Source organism: Pavona decussata, unplaced genomic scaffold (assembly GCF_977016875.1).
Source record: "Pavona decussata unplaced genomic scaffold, jaPavDecu1.1 SCAFFOLD_48, whole genome shotgun sequence".
NCBI classification, from domain to species: Eukaryota; Metazoa; Cnidaria; class Anthozoa; order Scleractinia; family Agariciidae; genus Pavona; species Pavona decussata.
Window position 1 is genome coordinate 3,524,429 of NW_028145470.1, and position 19,395 is coordinate 3,543,823.

General features: G+C 38.3%; 1 protein-coding gene and 2 long non-coding RNA genes across 3 annotated transcripts in view; 1 reads left to right on the forward strand and 2 right to left on the reverse strand.

The window, feature by feature from the left end:
• Positions 1-19,395, forward strand: part of LOC146481824 (armadillo repeat-containing protein 8-like) — a 51,103-nt gene that overhangs the window by 19,710 nt on the left and 11,998 nt on the right. Inside the window, exons 11-16 of the mRNA XM_085107881.1 lie at positions 11,506-11,633; positions 12,921-12,977; positions 13,785-14,036; positions 15,091-15,183; positions 16,235-16,308; positions 19,310-19,385. Of these exons, the coding sequence (XP_084964007.1) occupies positions 11,506-11,633; positions 12,921-12,977; positions 13,785-14,036; positions 15,091-15,183; positions 16,235-16,308; positions 19,310-19,385 (680 nt within the window). The remainder of the gene's footprint in view (positions 1-11,505; positions 11,634-12,920; positions 12,978-13,784; positions 14,037-15,090; positions 15,184-16,234; positions 16,309-19,309; positions 19,386-19,395) is intronic.
• LOC146481826 (uncharacterized) lies at positions 2,203-4,515 on the reverse strand. The gene is made up of 3 exons (XR_014864301.1): positions 4,359-4,515; positions 2,941-3,143; positions 2,203-2,344 (listed from the first exon to the last, which is right to left on the reverse strand). It is a non-coding gene; the product is annotated as an uncharacterized LOC146481826 (long non-coding RNA).
• Positions 5,552-8,604, reverse strand: LOC146481827 (uncharacterized). Its single transcript, XR_014864302.1, has 3 exons — positions 8,417-8,604; positions 7,017-7,222; positions 5,552-6,021 (listed from the first exon to the last, which is right to left on the reverse strand). It is a non-coding gene; the product is annotated as an uncharacterized LOC146481827 (long non-coding RNA).

The following is a 19,395-nucleotide window of genomic DNA, read 5'->3' on the forward strand; positions in this document are numbered from 1 at the left end:
GAAAAAAAGTCTTTGGTGTGGTTTGACTGTGAAAAGTGGCTACGATATTGCAAGTGGTTATCACACTTCATCGAATAATTACAACTCTAATTAAACCCAAAAGTACTCACGCGAACTTCAGATATCGATCAGATCATTGTTTATGGTTAACAATTTTTTAAAGTTATATGAGTGTAGTGTTGATGTATTCTTTTTCTGTTAAAATTGAATTTAACTTATCCACAGGACTCCACTTAAACCAGCTCTACTGAATCGGAAATTTCCTATCAAAATATTTGGTCGAAGGAATTAAAATATGCAAATGTTTGCGATATTGTTAGCGGTTTGCTTGCATTGTTTGTTTACGAAAAAAGAAATCTTTTGTTTGTTTTTGATTTCATAGGTTGTTATGATATTGTATTGGGCGGCTTGAGTGGTTTGCTTAGCTTAAAACAAATCCTGTATTGTATTAGGTTTTGTTAATGACGTTAATATTGTTAGGAATTGTTGTCAGGTAAAATGTCGGAGTAGTTGTTATGGATTCTGGACGTGGTCGAATTGTTTTTCTTTGCCTTGTGTGGTCTCCCATTTCCTTACTAGGGCTAACGATCAGTGGGAAATTCATGGATTCACCTTCTAGTTAGCACTCTAAGTTACACTGCACAGTTACTTCTCTGATCCATCCTTTGATTAAGGACGGTGCCTACTATTGTTACTGCGCATACGTTCTGCGCATCTCGTGATACTAGGGTTTCCTTTGGGTGGTGCATACTAATACAGGGATATTTTTGCGCGGTTTAAAACTATGAGGAGAAAGCAGAACTTAGCAAGTGCTTTTGGTATCCAAAAAGAAAATTGGGGGTAACCATGCATTTTTCAGAGATAATAAAGCTTCAATTTGGTAGTAAATACCATATATTGCTTTGTATTTTACTGCTTTTTAGAATAATTGTTGCTTAATTTTCTCTAAAAAATGCGCGTTTACCGCCAATTTTCTTTTTGGATTTCCATAGGCCTTGCTAAGATCTGCTTTTCCCGCATAGTCATAAACCACGCAAAAATACTTCGGTATTAGTAGGCACCGTCCTAAAATCAAAGTACCAGACATCACCTTATCAGCAGTTAAACATGACGTCTGGTCTCCCGCCTCAAGTTAAACCCTCATGTTGCCTTGCTTGTCTACTTTTCTAGAGTAAGGATAAATTCGGCCACACCCAGAGTGTATTTTGGTCCCTTTAATGGGGTGTTTTCAGAAATTACAGTGAACTCTCTCGTAAGCGACCACCCTTGGGGCACGACAAAGTGGTCGCTGACGGGAAAGATCAACAAAATAAGCCTAATATTGCACTGATTAGTTAATGACATAAAAATATTGCCTTAGCAGCTAAAATTAGGCAAATACAAACTAATTTGTTTGATTTTTTCACATCTACTCATTCCTCTGATGAAACTTTGTATAACATTTTGGAACAGATCACTGTATCAATTCTCGTTTACGTACAGATTTTATTATAGCCATCTTTTCTGTATGTAAACTGTTATTATCTGTCAGCAGTCCGGGGTAGCGTCATTAAAAATTGAACTTTCGTCACTTCTCAGTAATGATTTACTAACAATCATACGTGATTATGTTGGGTGGTCGCTTACCGGAAACAGAAAACAAAAGAATATGTGTAATTTCTGGCCTAAAAAGTGGTCGCGGTCCGTTAAGAAATTTGAGTGATGGTCGCTTACGAGAGAGCTCTTGAAACAGTATTTAACTGAGAAACAAAACGGTTGTTTATGAATTGGTGGGTTACTGGAGGTGGTCGCTTACGAGAAGTGGTCGCTATGAGAGAGTTGGCTGTATGCCAAGTACTGTTTTAAATGGAAGTCTTTCCAGTATGCAATACACCATTTTGTTTTTGTCGTTGGGTTTTATTATTACAGCAAAGCGGAATTGACAGAGTCAAAAAGTAGAGTGGATTTCAATTGAGCGTCGTAAAACCGAAGTAATACTGAACTCTAGCCAATCACAACAGATACAAACAGCACAATGAACCAATCAGAGCTCGAAGCAAATACATGTAACCGGTGCCAAGCGCGGGAAAGTGCGTGCGAGCAAGCCACGAGTGTTTTCTCTTGGCTTTTGATTGGTTAAGAAAGTGGCGCGAGTTTGCTTACCAATCACAGATCGTAGTCAATCAAAACCCAAGCAAATGCGCAATTACTGTCGACACTCAATTCAAAACGGTTCTGAAAACTATTAATGAATCTGTTTCGTCCTTCTTTGATAGTACAAAAACTGCTTCAGCTTCTCTATTTCTAAATCCCTTGCTTCATTTGTAGTCAGTTGCTTCTCAGAACCTTCACATCACATTTTGAGCTGCAAGGAAATAGGCAAAAGAAATTCTTTTAGAGACAAGTAATTGCTAAGACTAGTTTCATGCCATTATGGTCTTCCTGTATCAATTTCATGCATTGAGGCTGACAGTAAGTGATATTGCCTTGCTGTGTTGTAAATATACGTGGTCCTTATTTAACGGAGGATTGTTACTACTTAATCAATTCACGTGCTATTAGTTGAACTAAACCAAGTTCTTATTTCACCACGGGACGGGATGGGATGGCTAGACTGGTGAAGGGTATAAACTGAGTTACTTTACCATAAGCCCTCGAATAAACAGTGGTTTATTTTAAAACATAAGGAAAAGAAAAGGACGAGAGAAGAAAAGTACAAAGTTAGTTTACCAAAGCATGTATAGCTAAACAGAAAATTCATAATACTTTATCAAAATAAAACTATTATATTTCTGTTCCCTTAGTGGAGAGAAGGAATCGGGGATGTTGATAGTGCACTTTGCTAGTATGTTCTCTCGCAGAAATTTCCTGTGATAAGGCTCGCGGTAAATTGTAGAAACTAGTACATTACGTAACACAGTATCAGCGGCAAAAATATTACAGCAAATAAACAATACGTACATGTTACTAGTTGTTAACTTGGCGTCTTCACTGATGTGTCTCTACGGCCTCTAGTTGTGGAGCGAGATCGACAGTTTTTTCCTCACGAGTCTCCTCGCATTCTTCCATACACTTTACTGAAGACATACAGCTTGAACATCCTGCGGCTCGTCGATTTCGGCTCAAAAAGTCATTAGCGTTTTTTCCGCTCAATAAAATGGTTCCTGTAAAGCAATGTAACGTAGTAAGTAAAATTCTTAACCAATGAGGTGCAAAGCAAAATCACGCGTGACTTGCTCGAGTATGTTTTCCCGCGCTTGGCGCCGGTTGCATGTATTTACGGCGACTTCTGATTGGTTTATTGAGCTGCTTACGTCAACTGTGATTGGTCAGAGTAGTTACTTTGGTTTTTGTTTTGCCAAAACTCGGTTGAAAATTGCTCTTAATTGTGATCCTTATTCTTGGGTAACTTATCCTGCTTTGTAAACTCCAGTCTTTTTGTTTACCTTTCTCGTTGATTGTCTGTTTAATGATTGTAGGTTATTCAAATGATATCGTATTCCACTCTCCCACCTTTTTAAGTTTACCGTGACAACGCTTTCCAGCGTTTTCCTTCTCTTACAATTTGATCGATCATTACGACTACTCTTAATCAGTTGATACTACAATAATGGTGTCAAAGAAATTCCTCAACGATGTTACACAAGTTGCTATCTTTTTTCCTACTCAGTAGGTTACCATAGGCTCGATTACCAGCCGCTGTTCGGGAAAATGAGCCCGCACTCATCCCCCCGGGAGGATCACAGACCGGACCCGGGAGACGGCGGAAATCGAGCCTATAGGTTACCACAGCAACGATAACTTGTTAAAAACAGACCTAATTTCAGCTTCAGGTGAATTTAAGGACGGTGCCTACTATTGTTACTGCGCATACGTTCTGCGCATCTCGAGATACTCGGGTTTCCTATGGGTGGTGCTTGCTAATACAGGAATATTTTTGCGCGGTTTAAAACTATGCCGAGAAAGTAGAACTTAGCAAACGCTTTTGGTATCTCGAAAGGAAATTGGGGGTAACCATGCATTTTTCAGAGATAATTAAGCTTCAATTTAGGAAAAAAATCCCATACATTGCTTCATATTTTGGCGCTTTTTAGAGATATTATTGCTTAATTATATCTGAAATATGCGTGGCTACCCCCATTTTTCGTTTTGGATTCCAATAGGCCTTCCTAAGATCTACTTTTCCCGCATAGTCATAAACCGCACAAAAATACTTCGATATTAGTAGGCACCGGCCTTAACTGATAAACGAACACAGAATAGCAATCATCCTGTCAAGAGAAAGAGGTTCGGCGCCACCTTAAGTTTTCATGAATTTAAAGATTCCACCATCAATTTTGATGAAAAAAGTCTTCTGCAAAAATTCAAACTACACTCACTTTTGTCGATTTTGGAGCCTGAGTCCATTGGCACAGCAAAGCAGTACATTGTCAGTAAGACAAGAAACAAGGTCAGTTGGATGAAGCGAATCCCTGGCATTTTGATCAGTGTAGCTTCACACTCAGCCAAGTGACTGAAATGAAATGTGTTCGCCTATTTATCAGTCCTACGTGTTATCCTGGGGTAATTTATCTGCCTTTGTGGTAGTCTACGTGTTGACCTGGTTCAATTTAGACTCGAACGTGATGGCCTTATGAAACTTAGCCGCCTTTGTGCTAAAATTAGTGGTACGTGATGGAAGATAAGATAATGATCGAGTGAGGGCTTGAGTTAAGTTTGAATCCCGCAGATTTGGACAGTAAAATTGCCAACATTGAAACAGTAAAGTACAAACCGACGGGCAAACAGATAAAAAATAAATAAACAAATTTAATAAAGTTGAAACAAAAACTGAAGGTGAAAGGAGTATGAAAGTAGTAGACCCGTTGTTAACTCTGTCTCTGTCAGTCGTTCGTGTTGGTCTGATTCAATTTAGCTGCCCGTTTGTTCGTCATACGTGTTGTTATGTTGACTAAAGTGATGACTATCTGACCTTATTGAACCAGCTCTACTGAATCGGAAATTTCCTGTCAAAATATTTGGTGGAATAAATTAAAACAATGCAAATGTTTAAGATATTGTTAGTGGTTTGTTTGCACAGATTGTTTACGAAAAATTAAGTCGTTGGATTGTTTTTTTTTTTTTTTTTCATATGTTGTTGCGATATTGTAGTGGGTCTCTTGAGTGGTTTGCTTAGTTGAAAAGAAATCCTGTGTTGTATTTAGAAATTGCAAGTGACGTTAATTTTCTTAGAAGTTTGTTGTCAGGTAAAATGTCGGGGTAGTTATTATGGATTCTTGACGCGGTCAAAATTGTTTTTCTTTGCCTTCTGCGTCCTTACTAGGGCTAACGCTCAGTAGGAAATTCATGGGTTCACCTTCTAGTTAGCACTCTAAGTTACACTGCACAGTTAATTTTCTGATCCATCATTTGATTATATCAAAGTACGAGACATCACATTACAAGCAACTGAACATTACATCCGGTCTCCGGCCTCAAGTGAAACCCTGTTATTGCCTTGCTTGGGGAGTGGTTTTAGAAATTATGCGAAGTACTGTTTTAAATGGAAGTCTTTCAAGTATGCAATACACCATTTTGTTGTTGTCGTTGCATTTTATTACTACTGCAAAGCGATATGAACAGAGTCAAAAATTAGAGTGGACTTCAACTGAGTGTCGTAAAACCAAAACCAAAGTTATTACCCTAGCCAATCACAACAGACGCGAACAGCGCAATGAACCAATCAGAACTCGAAGAAAATGCATGTAACCGGTGCCAAGCGCGGGAAAATGCGTGTGACAAAGTCACGAGTGTTTTACTCTTTGCTTCTGATTGGTTAAGAATGTGGCGCGAGTTTGCTAACCAATCACAAATCGTAGTAAATCAAAACCCAAGCAAAAGCGCAAGTACTGTCGACACTCAATTCAAAAACGCTCTGAAAACTATGAATGAATCTGGTTTCGTCCTCATTTGATACTACAAAAACTGCTTCAGCTTCTCTATTTCTAAATCCCTTGCTTCATTTGTCGTTTGCTTCTCAGAACCTTCACATCACATTTTGAGCTGCAACGAAATAGACAAAAGAAGTTATTTTAGAAGCAAATAATTGCTGAGACTACTCTGATCCCATTATGGTCTCCCTGTATTACATCAGTAATTTCATGTATTCAGGCTGATAGCAAGCGATATTACCCTGCTGTGCGGCTAATATATAGGGTCCTTATTCAACGGAGGAATGTGACTATTTGATCAATACACGTGTTATTAGTTAAACTGGACGAAGTTCTGATTTTACCACGGGACGGGACGGGATGGGATGGCTAGATTAGTGGGAGGGTATAAACTGCGTTACTTTATCATAAACCCTTGAATAAACGGTGGTTTATTTTAACTTAGAAGGAAAAGAAAAGGTACAGAGAAGAAAGGTATAAAGTTAGCTTACCCAAGCATGTGCAGCTGAACAGGAAATTTATAATACTTTAGCACAGTTATCTTATTACAGCTATATTTTTGTTTTTCAATCCTGACAGGAGCACATACACGAGTATGCCTATGTCATTTACTGATTAATACATCATTCTCATTTATTCACCAGGCTTAACATATTCCATCACATTATTTCCATTGCGCATATGCCACACATTGACATTCCAATCCTAGCAGTATGCAGGATATTTGCCCCATGAACCTAGTTTAATGGCCTTAGCTCCCACGAGTCTCCTGTAGCTCAGTGGTAGAGCATCTGAACTAGTGATCGGAAGGTCTTAGCTTCGACTCCTGATAGGAGCACTCGGATTTTTTTCCGAGTCTGCCTGTGTCATCTACTGATTAATACATCATTCTCAGCTATAGTTTATGTTCTGTTCCCTACGTGAAGAGAATGAATTAGGGATGATGATAGTGCACTTAGCTAGTATGTGCTTTCGTGGTATTCAAAACTTACGATCAAAATACGCAGAAATTTCCTGTGATAAGGTTCTCGGTAAATTGTAGAAAGTGGCACTTTACGTAACACAATATCAGCGGCAAAAATATTAAAGAAAATAAACGATACATACATGTTACTAGTTGTTTACTTGGCGTCAACCTTTACTTTTCTGTTTATGTTGAGGAAATAGTTGTTGGGCAGGTGTGTTCTCACGATCCTCCTCGCATTCTTCCGCGCACTCCATTGAGGAATCACAGCTTGCACAATCGCCCGGAAGGGCTCTTCGATCTCGGGTCAAAAAATCGTTCGCGTTTTTTCCGCTCAACAAAATGCTTCCTGTAAAGTAATAATAGTAATCTTTTATTAGGAAGCTTTCGGTCGCTTAACGTGGTTTTCAGAAAGGTGCTATAAAGATTAAATATACAAAAGGTTAAAAAATACAATATATAAGACAAAATTACAAACTGATAAAAACAGCAATTCAAACTAGAAGCTGAAACTACAAAGATATCATCGATGGGGTTAAAAACTTCAAATTGATAAAAAATGATCAAGGCAAAGAAGCTAAAACTACAAAAATTCTTACCGATAGGGTTAATTAAAAAATCTGGCAAACATGTTTCGCTTAAAAGTAGCAATATTCGGTGCATTTCTGGTCTCTCTCTCCAATTCATTCCAGTCTATTAGAGAGTGATGGCAAACTCTCTGCTTTCCCCAATTTCTGGTAACACGGGGTAGTCTGAGCATGTCTTCGTTCCTTGTATTATAATTATGAATCTCACTATTTGTTAGTAAATTCATAGAGTGGTCCAAAAGTCCATTAATGCACTTGTAAATATATATACAACGATGGATGCAACGTTGTAAGTAAAAATTCTTAGCCAATGAGATGCAAGCTAAAAACCACTCGTGACTTGCGCGAGTATGTTTTCCCGCGCTTGGCGCCGGTTGCATGGATTTACAGAGACTACTGATTGGTTCATTGCTGTTTACGTCAGCTGTGATTGGTCAGAGTAATTACTTTGGTTTTTGATTGACCAAAACTCAGTTGAAAATTGCTCTTAATTGTGATCCCAATTCTGCAGTAACTTATCCCGCTTTGTAAACTCCAGTCTTTTTGTTTGCCTTCCTGGTTGATTGCTTAATGATTGTGGGTTATTCAAATAATATCTTATTCCACTCTCCCACCTTTTTAAGTGTACACAACGGTTTCCAGCGCTTCCCTTCGCTATAATTTTGTCGATAATTACAACCGCTCTTTATCAGTTGATACTACAATAAAGGTATCAAAGCAATTCCAAACGTTGTTAAACAAGTTACGGTCATTTTTTGTTACCACAGCAACAATACACCTTGTTAAAAACAGCTTTAATTTGAGCTTAAGGTGAATCTAACTGACAAATGAGTACGGAATTGCAATCGGCATATCAAGAGGGAGAAGTTTAGCGCCTTATATTTTCTTCGATTTGAAGCATCCGACCATCAATTCTGATGAAAATAGTCTTCTGCAAAAATTCAAACTATACTCACGTTTGTCGATTTTGGAGCCGGAATTCATTGGCACAGCAAAGCAGTACATTGTCAGTAAGACAAGAAACAAGGTCAGTTGGATCAAACGAACCCCTGGCATCTTGACCGTCTTCACACTCAACTCAACGACAAACTGCCAAGTGACTGAAATGAATTTTGTCCGCCTATTTATTTGTCCTACATGTTGGCCTGGGGTCATTTATCTGCCTTTGTGGTAAAGTCGTAGGTGGTGACCTTGTATAATTTTTTCCGCTTCTGTGTCAGTCGTGATGTAACGTGATGTAACGTAAAGTGGTGTAACATAGTCGCCTTTGTGCTAAATTAGTCGTCCGTGATACGAGATAGAATTGTTTCTGGCAAATATTATGTGTTTTTACGTATTTGCTTCAAGGTTTTACGTATTTCCTTTCCTTTGTTTGTATAATAAGAATTGGGTTTTTTGTGGTTAATTTACCGGAGATGTTTTCCTACGTGCGATTTAGTAAACAAAGATGTTTGTTATCCTTTCTGTTTAACAAATCAAGGCAGTTTTTTATGGTGTACACTCTTTAATACAATGAACAGTGTAAACGTCGAGTTTTGATTGGTGTAGCGGAGTTTTGATTAGATTATAGACGCATGGATGACGTCATCGACTGGTCAACAAAGTGTTGCAAACTGTTTAAGCGAGTAGCAGACAAACAGGAAAATTTTCGTAGGAAAGCAAAAATGTCCGATGAAAAATTAGACAAAGACCGTTGCAAGTGGCCTCAACCAGGTTAAAAAAGCTAGAACTTTGTTGTGATGTGAAAAGCAAAAAAACATTTCTCAAAATATGTCGCCAATAATGGCGAGCAATCACAAATTGCATTAAAACGACTTTTTTCCGGAAGGAAGGAGGTCACTCTACTTGTTTGCTGATCGTACCATACTTCTTTGTTCTTACCACGTTTTGACGTCATCTGATGTCATCAGAGTACAGACGCACGGCAAATTGGAATCTTTTTGTTAAGTAGCTCTGTAAGAAACCGAGTTTGGCGAGGCCCTACTTTTTGGTGAGCCTTCTGATTGGTTCAAAAATATCGTGCCACGAGCTATACCTAATTGGAAAATATTTGCTTGTTTTCACGGATGACACCCGTTATCTTTCTTTCTCGTAGACTTTTACTCTACTTTCTCAAATTTATTAATAATACATCAAGAAAAAACAAAGAAAATCAGTACTGTGAATTATTGATCGTTTATTAAGAAACCATATCAAACACTTGAAAGTGTGTTTCATCAGATATCCAAACACCTCGCAGTCGTTCAAATTCACTCGGCTGCGCCTCGTTTTTTCAACCTACTTCTCAGTGTTTGGATATCTGATGAAACACGCATTCTCGTGTTTGATGTATTACTTCCCTCATTTCATATTGTTAGTATTTCCTTCCAGCGCTAATTCCACCACTTTCTTTCACCGGCATTTAAAAACCCTTGTTTTATTGTCTATTTAACAAATAGATTTCATTTCATGTCGTGGTTAATTACATGTCAATAAATGTGACATAGAAACCTAATGAAGCATTAAGCTTATATGAACAGACTTCATGAGACTAGATAATTAAAACGTGGCTTAATGCAGGGCGAGCAAAGAGAAATAAACACAACACACATCGAACTTACGTCACAAATCAGCTTTCATTGAGATATAGGCGAATCCTTGCTGACGTCTTTGTTTACATTTTTCCTCATTAGCATACGACTCAACTCGTAGAAGCCGTGGCCGTATATATGAGCTAATTGCAAAAGTTGAAAGAGCTGATTAAGTTGAGCAATTTCTGCAATTTTCAGCTCTTTGTAAGCAATATTGAAGGAAATATCAGTCATCAAAACTGCGAAATTTCTGGGTGGCAAAAAAGTTAATGAGCCATACATTCTCTGTAAAATTTCGAGTTTTTAGAAGAGAATTTCTCCGAAACCATTCGATGTGTTGGGCTCAAATTTTCAGAGAAAACTGAAACTGTTATGCGTTTTCAATATTCAGTTTTTATTTTATTAGCGTCATCAAATAGTGATAAGCATATGTTAATGAGGCAAAAAGTGTAAACAAGGATTCACCTATTCCTTAAGTTAAAAAAAAAAAAACAGAAATGAACGGTTTACTAATCAATGAATTCCAGATTTTCAGGCTCTGGGTCAAGAATGCTGAACAGCTTTATATTCTTTATTAGTACAAGAATTTCTAACTCTGTTGAACAAACAACTTACTGACAAGGCTGTTCTGATAAATCAAGTTTTGATTCTTAATAAAAGATCATTGTTAAAAGATTATTAATGAAAGAGCACATTTAATGTTAAGTGAGACACGTTTTAAATTTTAGTTAATCTCAGCCTCAACGTTCTTATAAAAAAGGTTCTTATAAAATAAAAAAACGAGTTTATCGTGATATCTATGCTATTTTGTTCTCTTTGTCCCTTATAAATTCTATCAACTTCTTCTCTCTGAATGCTCCCACGCAACAATGTTTAACTTTTAACCAAACCCCAATAGAATGAAGATTTTGGTCTTTTCCCTCTAATTCTTTATAATGGAACCTCAGCTTGTATGTAATAAAATTGCCTAAATTACGTGACGTAAACGTTTAATTTTACAGAACCATTTCAAAAGATTTTTAGGATTCACTCATTTAAATGTATTTTTCGCCGGACTGTCAGGGTAATGATAAAAATAGATAGCACAGCCACTGGATATAATGGAAAGGTTGTAACGGAGCAATGAAAGAATGTTTTTTCTTTGTATTTTATAAGAAAAAACGCAGAAGTTTGATGTTGGCAATTTAATAAGGAGTACTTTGCATTTACCTGAACTGTTTGGCCAGACCGGCCAGTCTGTAAATCGAATGTGTCATTTTGAAGGGATGGTGCTGCAAAATCTAAAAAAAAATCACTCCGAAAATGGTACGAGCTATTTTGAATAAATTCGAAGGAGTGGGATAAAACTTATCCATCAAATCGTTACATTCTGTTTACGAACTGACTAATCTGGCCGGCCAGTTCTGATTAATGGAAAGCACACGAGGTTAATGGTGTTTTCGCTGTGATTAACTTTTTATTCGTTTCTCTCTTAGCTTTTCTTATTGAGGAAGACACGGACCTTCAGAGGACAGCAGCCATCTCGGATCACTTAATAAAGACGCTGACAGGATTCTTGGTTAAAAATGACTTAGATGACGGTTCATATGCTCTTATGAGAGAGGTTTGTGTCACGGGACGGGTGATATGGCAGGTATAAATGGCAGGTACAGACCAGGGGGAGGGGGCTGAGTTTGTATTCTTTTACTCTTGGCCGTGTGGAAATTAACTGAATTCCCGATTAATGTCGAGGCGAAAAAGAGTAAGTAGTCAAAATTGTTTACCATCTTAAAGGCAAAGGTTCAGACTAGAAAAATATCATTACATCTTTTGCGGCATCAAATGCATCAGTCTTTTGGACACCGTGGTTTATTGAGCTACTTGCTCAACAGTCTTATGCTTGGACTGGCAACCAATTTTGGAGGAGAGTTGAATATTAGGTGTGAAATGAGATGTGAAAAGAAGTATATTTAACAATTATTCCACGCGGAGCGCGCGTTGGATGTGAAATGATAGATAAGCGCTGAGTTGGTTCTAATCATCTCATATCCAACAAGCGTGCGTGGAATAATTGTTTTACTTAAAACAATCAAGAAATGTTGCTAGATCTTGCTGATTTCGCTTTGCAAGAACAAACAGATGGTCGCTATTTCTTGGACATACCATGCCCCACAAATATGGAAAATGTACTCGTCAGCGAGAAAAGAAAATTCACAATATCAGCAGCATTCAGCGATATTGCGTTGTTGTTGTTGTTGTCGAGGTTTTTTTTTTTTAATGAAACAATTGTTCCACTCGCTCTTCTTGACTATTTCAGTAGGGAGTTTAAGAAACTACCACGGCAACGTTGCATTATAAATTTTGGTACATCTCTTTTGCCGTACTCTGCCAAGCAACAATCTGAAATGACCAAATTAAAAGTTTTGTGGAGAGCGTGAACACACGACGGTTTATGTTTTCCTTCTCTGTCTCAACTTGAACGCCGTTCCCACCTGTTCTGTTACCGGATAGTTCGGCCACACTGTACAAGTTGAACGAATTGGAATAATCGCGAAGTAGTACAAGTAATGCGAAGTTATATTCTAAAAGACGTTTTCGTTTGCGTTGCCGTCGAGGTTTCTTAAAGTCCCTAGCATCATCTCGTATCCAACACGCTCTCGTGGAATAAGTGTTAAATGAAAGAGATGTTATGTTCAACATGTCACTAGTGTGGGTTGTATAAAATATTTGAGTCCCCGACAATAACAAGAACCCAGAACCTCCGTACACCAGCTAGATACACTTATCACTAACCAAGTGGGAACCTTGTGGTAACTTTAACTGAAAAGAGTTTACATTGGCAGCTCTTCAAACATTCCCAAGGATTGCTAACTATATCGTGATGTTTTTGCTCTTTTTTTATTGTCATCAGAGCGCTTTTAAAGCACTGGCATCTGTTGGAGCAAATGATGAAGATATCAGAAAAAAGGTACTCTTGCATTCACTCCATAACGTACGCTTGACTGAATTCAGTTCTCAGTGTTGTACTCTTTGATTAGTCTCGAAAACGACGACCGAATCCTTGTAGAAAATTTGTTTAGAGCGCTTAAGGTGCTATCGCCACTCTGAAAGCAAAGCTGCCATTGAAATCAGTTCATTGAAACTTGACTTTTAGGAGTTTTAGTCTTAAAACCTGTTGATCAGTGCGGTCAGTTTTATATAGTTTTACTCTTCATCCCAGATAAGATCGTTTTGCGGTTTAGCCCTCGCTTAAGGACGGTGCCTCTTAAAAGCGAGGTATTTTTGTGCTGTTTATGACTATGCGGGGAAAGCAGATCTTAGCAAGGGTTATTGGAATCCAAAAAGAAAATTGGAGGTAACCACGCATTTTTCAGAGATATTAAAAAAGCGTTAAAATACAAAACAATGTAACATATTTTTCCCAAATTGAAGCTTAATTATCTCTGAAAATGCACGGTTAGCCCTAGTTTTCTTTTCGGATTCCAATAACTTAACCCTTGCAAAGATCTGCTTTTGACGCGTAGTTATGAACCGCTCAAAAATATCTCTGTTTTAGCAGGCACCACCGTTAAGAAACCTGAGTTGCTCATACATCTCGAGAGGCGCAGAACGGAATAACGGATGCGCAGTAACAACAGTAGGCACCGTCCTTAAAGAGGGTGGTCTTCTTTTTCGTGGATCTTTCTCTTTTCGTAAAAGTTATTTCCAACCCTTCAGGGTTTTCTCAGAGGTTTTTGGCTCTTCATTTTCGAAACTGCTAAACTTTTCATTGCAGATAATAGACATTGAGTGTACTATGGACCATGTCGTATCAGGCCTGGAAGATCCCAACACTAACGTCAAGTTAGCGGCCGTGAAGTGTCTCCACAGCCTTTCCCGCTCTGTGCAGCAGCTACGAACAAGCTTCCAAGACACAGCAGTGTGGAAGCCGATCATGAAGCTTCTACAGGATGCTTCCGATAATATGTTGACTGTGGCATCTTCTGCGCTCTGCAATCTTCTGTTGGAGTTTTCGCCTAGTAAAGAGGTAGATGTGATGCCAAAGAATTGCAGCATTGTTCCATTTCTAGTGAACTTTTCATTTCACTTTGAAAAGTACTCTCAGCTTTATTGTAAGTTGTATTTGCTGAGCTCTGTAATATGCTGAAAGGGGAAGTATCATGGGGTTTTTTGATATCTTTTGTTAAAAATGATGAAATAAGCCCTTCAATCACCTGCCAAATAATTCTAGAATGACGAGAGGAACGAAATCAACTCAATTCTTGAAAGAAACAACTTGTGATCTGTTCTAGCGCATTTTGGAAACAAAAATGCGGGAACTTGAAAAACATTAGCCTAACATTTTTCAAGTTTCAATCCAAACCGGCCTACTCTGTCTCTGGTCAGAGTCACTAATCGACAGTTTTATTGCACTGGGGTGATAATTTTAAACAAACTTGACAATAATTTCGTTGTTTCTGCTGACAGTCAAACATTTTTGGGTTTTGAAATGACAACAAATTTTCGTGATACTTCCCCCTTAAAACTAATCATGGGATGACTCCAGAACGCGTGATAAAACTACAACAGCACAGTCTTGAATAAGTTTTATTCAAGGCATTCTTTTAAAGAAGCTCAGTTTTATCTGAGTTTTTTCTTTTCTGTTATGTAATTTCAGCCATATTTAGTAATAACTTTAATTCCTGAGGAAATTTTTCCCGATCTAAATGAACTTATCTGTCGTTTTCTATTGTTGACGAAATAAGCTCTATTAAACCAATCAAGAACAAAAGCCCAAATATGTCGTGAATTGTCTCATACGCGTTTTCCCGCGCTTGGCGCCGGTTACCTGTTTTCCCGCGCTTGGCACCGGTTGTATATTTTCCCGCGCTTGGCGCCGGTTGCATATTTTCCCGCGCTTGGCACCGGTTGCCTGTTTTCCCGCGCTTGGCACCAGTTGCATAATTGGTTCTTTGGATTATATTATTTGCGATTGTCGTCATTAGACGAATGTGTTACCACCCGCATAACAACTTTCTGTAAGCATTATGCCAACATGTAAAACAAAGCTTTGGTGGAATGTTTTTTGTTTCCTTTTGTAGCCCATATTAGAAGCTGGAGCAGTGAATTTACTCTCAAATTTAACCAGGCGTCAAGAAACAGCTCTGCGACTCAACGGTGTCTGGGCGCTTATGGTAAGTGGTACGAAGTGCCTTGAACTCGCGGTAAACTTAAAAAAGTAACACGTGGTTGCCTCCTGTCATAGGATCTCTCAAGGCCTCAACTTTCAGGTTTTAGTTACTAACTGGTAGTTTATACGTCGTAAACGCAGACGTACTGAGTGAAAGCAAGTTAGAAAATACCAACTTGCCTACAGACTTGTATCGAAATTGGCCAAACTCACCCAGAAGTAGTTTTGCGTTAGAAGCGATTTTTAGTGAAAGTTATTTGTAGGTAGCTTAGCAGCATGCTGGGTGGCGACTTGCGTAAAAATTAAACTCTTTTACGAATGTTGTTTCGGTCAGAATTTGAACTGAATCAAGATTAGCACGGCATCTCCAGTAGTTGCAAGCCGACCCAAACTCTTAACTTGACTTTCCTTCCTTCACAGTGCTGAAGACTTACAGCCTTCAGGAAATCGTAGACTAAACTATTAGTTTAAGGCACATTTGCGTGACGTAAGATTTAATCCATCCCTGTGAAAAAGTGGCACGGTCCTAACATTCTTAACCATTTACACAAGTAAAATTTATGTACGGAAAAAACAAAAAGTACCGCAAAGTTGTGGCCCCGGTTGTTCAAAGAGCGGATAACGTTATCCAGCGGATACGTGGTATTGGTTGGGGTACATTTTATCCGCTGGATAGCGATTCATCCACTGCATAGAGTTATCCGCTCTTTGAACAACCAGGGCCTTATTTGAAACATGTCGTTTACAGTGCATTTTGTGATGTAAGAAACAGTTTCTTTGCAATTTTTCCGGTATTTACAAGGTCGCACAAAATAACAGACACCTTTACCCAATAATTTAGAATGAGAAAAATCGGTTCGACCCCTTGTGTTTTCGTATTTGGGACAGTTCAGAACACACAGTTGACAGGTGCAGACGTGTGTGGGCCATACCTCTCTTTCGTCGGGTCAGAACCAATTTCCTTACGGTATATAAATGCGCCGGCTATTAAATTTTCTTGTTGAATCTCTGTTTTCGCTTCGTATCAAACAGTTAGCGTTTGTATTTTTTCGCAGAATATGGCGTATCAAGCAGATGACGTGACCAAAAATAAAATTTTAGAAGTGCTTGGACCAGAGCAATTATTCAGGTTGGAATATATCTCCGTACGATTTTAGATTCAATCTTTTAGACACTAGGATATCGTTTGACGTCCGACGTAGCGGACTGTGGTCTGGTATGTTCATAACATAACGTAACGTAACGTAACATAACATAACATAACGTAACGTAACGTAACGTAACATAACATAACATAACGTAACATAACATAACATAACGTAACAACATAAAATATTTATTGTAAATTAATAACTGTTTGAAAGGTAAATTAATTGGCTAATGGCTGATTTCTTTTTTCGTTATTATTAAGACCGCATAGTAATCGACAAACATTAACCGATCAAGGGGACATCAGGGGTGCTTACCATTTACGCAAGCCACCCGGATGGAAATTTTCGGCATAAATACAAAATGATTTAGCTTGTCTTAACATAAGATTTGGATAACATGCAAACTGTATGAACATCAGCTGTAAATCCCAAAAGGAGTAATAAAAATGTATCACTTTGACCAGAAGCCCATAATTTCAGAAGTACTCCAAATGGAATGGTGCGTACCATTTGATTTTCTAACTGGAATTTCCGGGTTTTCCATGTAAATGGTAAGCATCCCAGATAGCAAGTGTCGTTTCAATGAGTCCAGATTTGGAAATATTTCTGGGGAGCATGTCTCTGAACACGTCCTAGAAGAGGGCAACCTACACCGTTTGCAACCGTTTGCAACGTCTCACATGGTTGGTTGAGAGGACAAAAGAACGAACAACAGAACAATGCTCCCAGCACTAAGAAACAATGCAGCTGCAGGTTATCAGGGTCCAGTGAAAATAGAGCTTTTGAAGGGAGCAGGCCTACTACCCAGGGCTCGAAATAACGGCCGGTCAACGGACAATGTCCGGACTGATTTGGGAGTTGACCGGTCAACCTTTCGTCTTGCCGGTCATGTTGACCGGTCACATTTGATCGTTTTGAAAATGAAATAAATTAAAATTTCCTTGCTGTTCAGTTAATTCAGTTGTAGCAAGTCGCTGTGTATTGCCATTTGCGGAATAATCTGAAATCCTGGGTGAAATGCAACAAGAACCGTTGTTAATCCGGGCATTGAAAACAGACATCGGGGTTCACGCACTTCCGGTCACAAAGTTAAAAATAATTTATTTTCTAATTCACTTTTATTAGTTGATTTTCAAGTTTTGCATTTCTCCCTGCATATAAAGTAATTCCTCAGTCCAGAATAAATATAATCAAAATACAAAAGCAAAGGAACTATACTTTATAAAACCAATAGTTATTCCAATCTTCGCAAGTTTATCTGTGTGTTTATCTTTGGCGTGCGTAATATAGACATAAAAGGTTATACAATGATAAACATCCGTGAACCTGAATCAACGTACAAACATTTTAACGTTTGCCAGATATTATTGGCCTATAGAGATAACACAAAATGAAGAACATTCAAGGAAAAACTGGTTGTGATTGTCATGGAACGTGTTACAGAAAAATATATATATCTAAAGATTTGCGAGTTAAGTAAAAGCCGGATGTGCGTACAGTACGTCACGTCACGTCACGGGAACCCGCGCAGCAGGCATGTGATCATATGTTGATAATCGCCAACTTCTTTGATTCTATCCTGTGTATTGTAATGTTCCCGAGTGATGTAATCAAAGTCTTCTTGTGTGAAGTAATGCCCTCGAATATCTAAAAGTACTTTACTGTTAGTGTACTTCAACAGCTCAACAACACAATGTACGGAAAGAGCTTCTCGGTTGTGTGCCACACACAAAAGCTTGAGATGTTTGTGTTGCTTAAAGGGAGATATTTTATAACTTTCCTGAGAAATTTCTTGGCAGTTGTCAGTAAATAACATTTCCAGACTTTCAAATTTTACCATATTTCTTGAACACTTGATGTGTCTTCCGGTTCTGGCACACCCAAAGTTAAAATGCCTTGTTACTAAGCTTTTCTCGCTGAATCTCTTGTAATGAGGAGTATAAACATGGATTACTGGCGGAGTTTCAGGATCAAGATCTCACACCGTGATACGTACACCAGAAATCATTATATTTGAAGGCATTTACTGTGCATTTACTTATTTACAAATTTAATGTATACGATAACGATATTTGACGTACAGTAATTATAAATGCACATACACTGTAAGCCTATTTTCATTTTAAAAATTTGCTGCTGTAATTTACTTTTGTTGTTGACAATGAGTGCTTTAAAGTGCTCTAACTTTTTTGGAAATATATAACCCTTACGCTTACTATAATTGTATACACTGCTATAACATGAAATAAGTCCATTTACACACTGTGCCCTTGTTAAGAGGTAATAAACGAGCCGGAAAGCTTTGTGCAGCACATGTTCCTGTTGTGACATGCTTTGGTATTACAGATCGTCTCAGTTCTAAGGTTGTGGCCGTGGGTGTGTCCTCTGCTTTGGGTAGTAAAAAGTGATTTGCGGTGGTTACTATTATGTAATTTTTGGACGTACTTAGTGCATAACTGATTCCTCCTCGTTGCGAGGCTTGTGAGCTGGGCAAAACTAAGGGCGTCCGCATAGCCAAGGGATGGATGTATAATAAGCAGGGCCCTTTTCTGAACCAATTCAAGCTTGTCAGAAAGGAAGGCAGGAATGTCCTGCCACACCTGTACACCATACTCATTTAGCAACTTAAACAGGAAGTTCCGGTATAAAAGGGGCCTGGCCAGGCCATTCTCACCTTCAGTTGTCAATCAACATCAGAGTGTAAACAACTAACAAACAACATGTGCCTTTTCATCGGCTTTTACCGATAAAATTAGCTTAGTTGTCAGAATAACCCTTGTTAAATAAATAAGAGCTTGATATCTTATATTGCTCTGGTGATATAAAATTATCCGTCATATTTTTCAGAGGACGCTTGAGTCAACAACTTGCCACGACTGAACAGCGTCTAAAGGTGTTAAATGAAGGAGGGGCTTGCCCTTTTATAGCGGGACTTCTTGTTTAATGTTATTTATTTGGGTGTGGTTCTTTTCTCATCAGTCTTCTTGATGATCCCGACACTCAAGTGACGATGAAAACGTTAGGATTGATGAGAAATCTTCTATCAGGCAGAGAGGTAAGAGTTT